The sequence below is a fragment of the Aplysia californica genome, unplaced genomic scaffold, assembly GCF_000002075.1.
Source record: "Aplysia californica isolate F4 #8 unplaced genomic scaffold, AplCal3.0 scaffold00345, whole genome shotgun sequence".
Taxonomy (NCBI): Eukaryota; Metazoa; Mollusca; class Gastropoda; order Aplysiida; family Aplysiidae; genus Aplysia; species Aplysia californica.
In genome coordinates this window covers 437,990-444,159 of record NW_004797615.1, presented here as the reverse complement: position 1 = coordinate 444,159, position 6,170 = coordinate 437,990, and the positions used below count along the sequence as shown (strand labels likewise).

General features: G+C 35.1%; 1 protein-coding gene across 1 annotated transcript in view; it reads right to left on the bottom strand.

Moving 5' to 3' along the window:
• Window positions 1-1,647: 1,647 nt before the first annotated feature.
• The window catches only part of LOC101852030 (low molecular weight phosphotyrosine protein phosphatase), a gene marked incomplete at its 5' end in the record, with an annotated part of 6,805 nt that continues 2,282 nt past the window's right edge, over window positions 1,648-6,170 (bottom strand). Inside the window, 5 exon segments of the mRNA XM_005102856.3 lie at window positions 1,648-1,848; window positions 2,826-2,925; window positions 3,744-3,805; window positions 4,207-4,323; window positions 5,110-5,183. Of these exon segments, the coding sequence (XP_005102913.1) occupies window positions 1,762-1,848; window positions 2,826-2,925; window positions 3,744-3,805; window positions 4,207-4,323; window positions 5,110-5,183 (440 nt within the window). The 3' untranslated portion in view covers window positions 1,648-1,761.

Here is a 6,170-nt window from a genome sequence, read left to right as displayed (position 1 = left end):
GTGTGTGTGTGTGTGTGTGTGTGTGTGTGTGAGAGTATAACATCGTTGATATGGACCCTGCTCTCCCACATGATACCAAGAACATCATGAACAAGGAAGACAAACTGTAGAAAATGACATCATATTTAATTATTCTCTTGCTAAAGTATGAGATAGTACAGGTCTATAATACATAAATTGATTGTCGATGTTTTGTATCTCCGGTAACCCAGTATAAACCATTTAGGAGGTGGGCTGTTTCATCCACCATGTGAGGGATAAAAGACAGACAAAGTTGATAAAATAAACACCAAAGCAAGAAGTTATCCATGTTCTCTGCCGGCAACAGCAAAAAATCTGCGCCATTACACCATAGACAGTGGTCCTCAACAGGTGCATGACATGGACAAAAACAAGTTGAACAAGCAAAAAGTAAGTATAACAAAGTAACATGTAACAAGTAAATGTAAGAGAATAACAAGTTAAAAAGTAGCTAAAGAAAGTAATGCGTAGGAAGTAAGCTTTAAAAAAATTACAAGCAATAAGTAAGTAAGAGAAAAAGGTAAACATATATATATACGTTAAAAGTTAGTGCAAGAAAGTAAACAATTAAATAACAAAATAAAATACCCCCCCCCAAAAAAAGAAAAACCAAGGCAGTTTCAAACTAAATCCATGATAATTGATCGCTGGACTTTGTGGACATGGATTGTAAATTATGTAAGCAAAATAATAAACCAGAAAATGAAATGATAATGGCAGAAAAGTCGTCTAAAAAATATCACAGTGGCGGGAACAATTCAATCTGTCTATTCGCCCATCTCTCAGATTGCAACTTTTAATAGTAATTATATCAAAACTAAAGCATGTCATCACAGAATCAAGTCTTTTTGTATGTACTAATCCTTCATCACACTCCATCCTTTCTTATACACAATAAGGTAGGCCTACCCTTGTGGAAGATTGACCTCTAGTTTTGAATGAAACAAAATAGAAAGGGTGATGGCTGCAAATGGATAGTGCAATAAATACATGAATTAGACTATAAACAAAATAAAATTAAAATAAAAATAAGACAACATAGAGATGAGCGGACAGACTAATGATAATAACACATGATATCACAGGAAGAGGAAGAAGGTTCATTAGCATGACGTACAGGACAGTATCCCAATTTTGTTTTGAGTAATTTTTATTTTTGTAATCGTAGTTTTATAGATGGACGTTTTAATATGCCCATCAACACAATTTTCATATTTTAAAAGGTGGGCTTCTTCGACCTTGTTTGTCACTGTCAGGGCCAATTCAGACTGAGATGGATACAACGTCCAAGCAGACAGACAGAGATGCTCAATAAAAACACCCCAACACATGAATCAAACTTACTTCTTCGGTGCGCAGCAACGAAGCGCCTAACCACCACACCACAGATATCGGTCATTTTCAGTAAAAAGTGACTGGCATTAAATGCAGGGGAAAAGCATAATAGGTGGACAGAAACAACAGATGGGAAAAAAGGTAAAGCACCTTCTAGTGGTACCCTTAGATCACTCAAACGGAGAGGCAGGTTCCAGCAAAAAAGGTTTTACCTGAAGGCCCGGCTCAATTTTGTCAAATGTGGGAGCAAAAATTAGAGGTATTGATAACATTTAGAGTATACCTACATAGGATAAACTCTTTTCAATCATCATTCACATAACATATATAAAATGAACATGTGTAAGAAGTCACAAGTGAGTAAAACTAAGTAAAGCAACAGAAGTATTCATCACATTCTATTAGTTATGAAGTTGAGACTTCTCGTAGAAATGACTTGCAGCATCGTAGACATTGTCTGTACACCTCCTCATATGCTTCAATGTTGTTGCTCTGAGAAATAATCCCAAAAAAAAGAAAAATTTACTTAGTCCTTTTCTCTCTTTTCTTCCAATAACGAGCTAAAATCTAATCAAGTCCCACAAAAATAAAAGCATGCTTTGTCCTACAAAATGTAACTATCTTTGCACTTCAAAACAAATTTCGTTTTTTAATATATCTTTTTAATGTACCAGCAATGATATGCAGAGTCTGAATTATGTAAAAAAAATAATTTTAATTGCATGCACCTTTGCAATAGTTTTTGTGAGCTGAGCCGTGACGCTTTGAAATAAATGTATTCTGGTAAAACTTTTTCTTTATCACAGATTCATTCACTTCAAAACTTGATCAGTAATGCATATGGCTAAGACAGCCATTCCAGCTCAAAAAATAATTCCAGAAACCTCACTCTCCTTTCCTCATCTATATTCTTTTGTCACCTCTAGCTTCTTTTCTCCACATAACTCTCCAGCAGACTCCCTCCTTTCTCTCACTCAATAGATTTTCCCTAATTTATCTCGTCATGCAAAGATTAGTGTAAATTAAGTGTCTTATTCACTTCATCCCGTAGATGCTATGAGTAGTATGAGGGTAAATCTATATGAAAGGGTTACTGAATGAAAAGTACTACGGGTGGTGTTATAGGTGAGGCTTTTATCAGACACAATGTCCCTGGGTGTTTTGTGTACATTTCCAACCTTGATGTAACATAATTAAAACAAAGGAATTCTACCAACCTGCATTTAAAGAAATTTGCTAAACTTTATGTGATCACATTTGAGAACAACTTCAAATGAGAATGCGAGAGGTTTTTACTCGTGACAATTTTTGTAAGTGTTGTTATTGATAGACAAAGTTGACCCACTTCCCTCTTTGTTTTCCTACTGTAGTCAATTTCTGCAGTCAGTACTTGTAGTCTACAACAGCACATCTACCAGTGAAATCAAGAGATTCAGAAAGGCAAACCCCAATAGAGAACTTCAACTCACAAAGTATGGATCAAAAATAACTCTCTCTCCCTGAGGGTCGTAGTCACCTAGAACTTTAATCGTCGCTTCACTCATCCCTGGCTTAAATTCTCGAAGCATTCTGGGGGGGGGGAAAAAAATCAGTGGTACAGTTCAAGAAAAAGTTCCCCATTCTTTGTTTATCCTTAGAATATATAAAGTAATGTGGATCTAACACAAAGGCTGACTGGGTCTAAGTAGCCTGCTAACTAATTGATCAAAATAGTATCCATAGGAACAAAACAAAACAAAACAAAAATATTTTTTAAATTTGTCGGTCTCAAAACTGAGGCACATCTTTCTAGAAAACGAGGCTGTTAACGAAAGTTGCCTGGATTATCTCTCAAAGAGGTCAAAGTTCTCTTAAACAAGATCTTACATAGAAGTATTGTGGAAAACTTGGTAAAAGTTTTTAAATAAAGTGAATATAGGTTTGGTATAGCAGTCTTTAAGATGGAAGGAGATACATGGACAATAAAAGAAAAATAGCACTCAAGAAGGGACTGTTTGCATTTTAAAAACATTTTTTCTTCAAACAACATGCACAGACAAGTACAGGATGTCTTTAAAAAAAAAAGGACCCACTTAAAGGACAATAATTTGGTCATCAGAAACAAAATTTTGAACAAATAAATTTCAACCATGAAGACACCAAGTTTGTTGATACATTCTCTCTTTCCTTCTTTCTTTCTGTCTATCTTTCTCTCTCTCTCTCTCTCTCTCTCTCTCTCTCTCTCTCTCTCCTTCTCTCTCTCTCCACCCCCCCCCTCTCTTTCTCCCAAGCCCTTTCTCTCTGTCTCTATACTCTCTCTCTCCCTCACAACTAACACATAACATGGTGACTGTACAGACAACGTAGGATTAAAACAAATGAAACTAGGACTAGCATAATTGCCTTACCTCAGGTTATAGTCATCCATGCCTAGAATGTACTGGAAATTAAAATAGTCTTCACCTGTGATCTAAATAAGACAGAATTAACATTAAATTCATAGGAAATTGTACAAAAATAAATGTGAAACAATATACATTAAACTGCATGACTTGATAATAAACAAAGGAACTCTTAGAAAGAAAAAAAGTAGAATAACTTAACAAAAACAGTTATAAGTGAGGCAGACTATTAATATAAAATTGTATAATTTCCAACACAAGAAAAAACTCCTACTTTCTACGCGCCATGGCAAAGAGCCTAACAATAACACTGGTGTTGGTCAACTTATTTCTGATAAAATCTAATATTCAAACAGCAACAGTTTTTTATCGCATCGTTACAGCACATTTGAACTCTCATCACATTCCCAGAGGGTCAATAAAACAAGAAAAATATTAGATGAGAAAAAAAAGAATTCCTATAACTTACCAAACGAGCGATGTGGGTATAACCAACGATACCTCTTTGAGCCAGGACTTGAAGTGTCCGAGGTTCTGGAGTTTTCCCTAAGTGCCAGGTCCCGAGACCTGCACTGTCCACTTTCCACTGGATGAAACAGGGAACAATTTTTGAAGATATCACAAAGAAACAGTTCAGTTTTTCAGTTGAATCAGACAAAATCCCCCATTCCCCATCCACAAAAGAAAAGGAAATACAGTGGAATTTGATTAAAATAATGCTGTTTAACACTATATTCCTGTTACTAAAAAAATGATTTCAAATCACCCTCAGGTTTCTTTTTTCCTCTACTTTATTCTTCGTATTGCAATCACCATTACACGGAGAAATTCTCTGATCACAAGAAGTTTGTGTTATTAGGGTATAATTGTACTTCTGATTCTCACTTTACCCTCATATTAACTTTAAGCATTCTTAACTTCTGGATTAAAGTTCCTCCCAACTCGAACTACAACAATGAATTCTATAAACTTGGTACCGCCTGTATCATTGCCAGTAGGAAAAAAAAAAAAAGGAAGAACGCAAGATGGGAACAAAAATAATGACATTATAAAAGAGATATAAAGATAGAGTCAAGCAAAAGAAATCCATCCTTATTACTTTTTTGACAGAGGCCAAGGTCAACATAACTGGCCTGCACACAGAACAGTTTTGCAACTTAGCATCATTTTCTTTTCCAGATAACATAGACCATTGTTACTAGTTAGTATTATTTACAGGAAAGTGTTCGGTTCTGAATGGGCCTTTTCATTTACTCCAGAAAGATTAAAGTAACACAAACAATTAAAGATCAGGGTCTCTAGATACTCTACACATGTATTCAACTAATGAAGTACATTATAATAAACATTTTAAAAACTGTCCCACTCTTACCTGATATTCCTCTCCTGACTTTCTGATGAGATCAAGGAAAATAGCTTCTGCCATTGTTGATCTGCAGTGATTTCCTGTAGTGGAAGAAAACGAAGTAAACTGAAAAGAAGTCTACATGGCATAAGTTCTTAATTTTTAAATTTTAGTTTGAAAGAAAGACAAGTTTCAGTCATATAAATTTAACAAATTTAGATGCCAACAATATCAAAAACAAGATCTCAATTTCAAATTTTAATGTTCCTACCACCAGCAGCGGGAATAATATCAAAAAAAGGTTATATCTATGAGAGAAATAAAGTGAAGGTAGGAAATTTCACACAATCCATCCTACATCGAAGGTACTTAAATAAGTAGGCTACTCATGATAGCCTATTTTAAGCAGCATCTTGAGTTATTAGTTACAAAAACACTTTGAAATGTACACAGAGAGACATACTTTCTAAACACGGACCCTGTTTTGATGAACATTCTTTTATCGGATGGTTACCCTCCCCTCCCCCCTTTCTACTCTCAAGACCACCATTCACCTCCATTCTGCGAGTTTCAATTTTTTTTAAATATGCGATACATCTGAAAATAAATTAGATAAGGAACATCACGGTCAGAAATACACATAGATAGGATTTAAAATTGTATTGTAACACTACTGAAATGAAAACAAGGCAATATGTCGACTGTCTGGAAGGACTTCAGTAACGAGTGGTGACCACCCCAACTTGATATATATATACATAATAAAGAAAAGACCTACCTTTAACCCTATACCTGCACCTAGCTCCCTAGCCCTAACCAAAACCTTTCCACATTAAAATGTTGGGGGTTTTTTATAGTTAACTTTATCCGGCAACACGGTAAACAAAAATACTCAAATTCTTTTTAAATTTCATAAGATTGAACTTTGGTGGACCCAACTCCGAGCGCAGTCAAAACTACTTTTGAGCCTTAGCTGTGCATTCCATACCAACTATTTATGTTCCTTGTACACTTTTCTTATTCTCTGTTGTATATTGTTTTGCATTTTGAGTTTTCTTTATTATTATTGTTGCTACGGTGAACCCCCC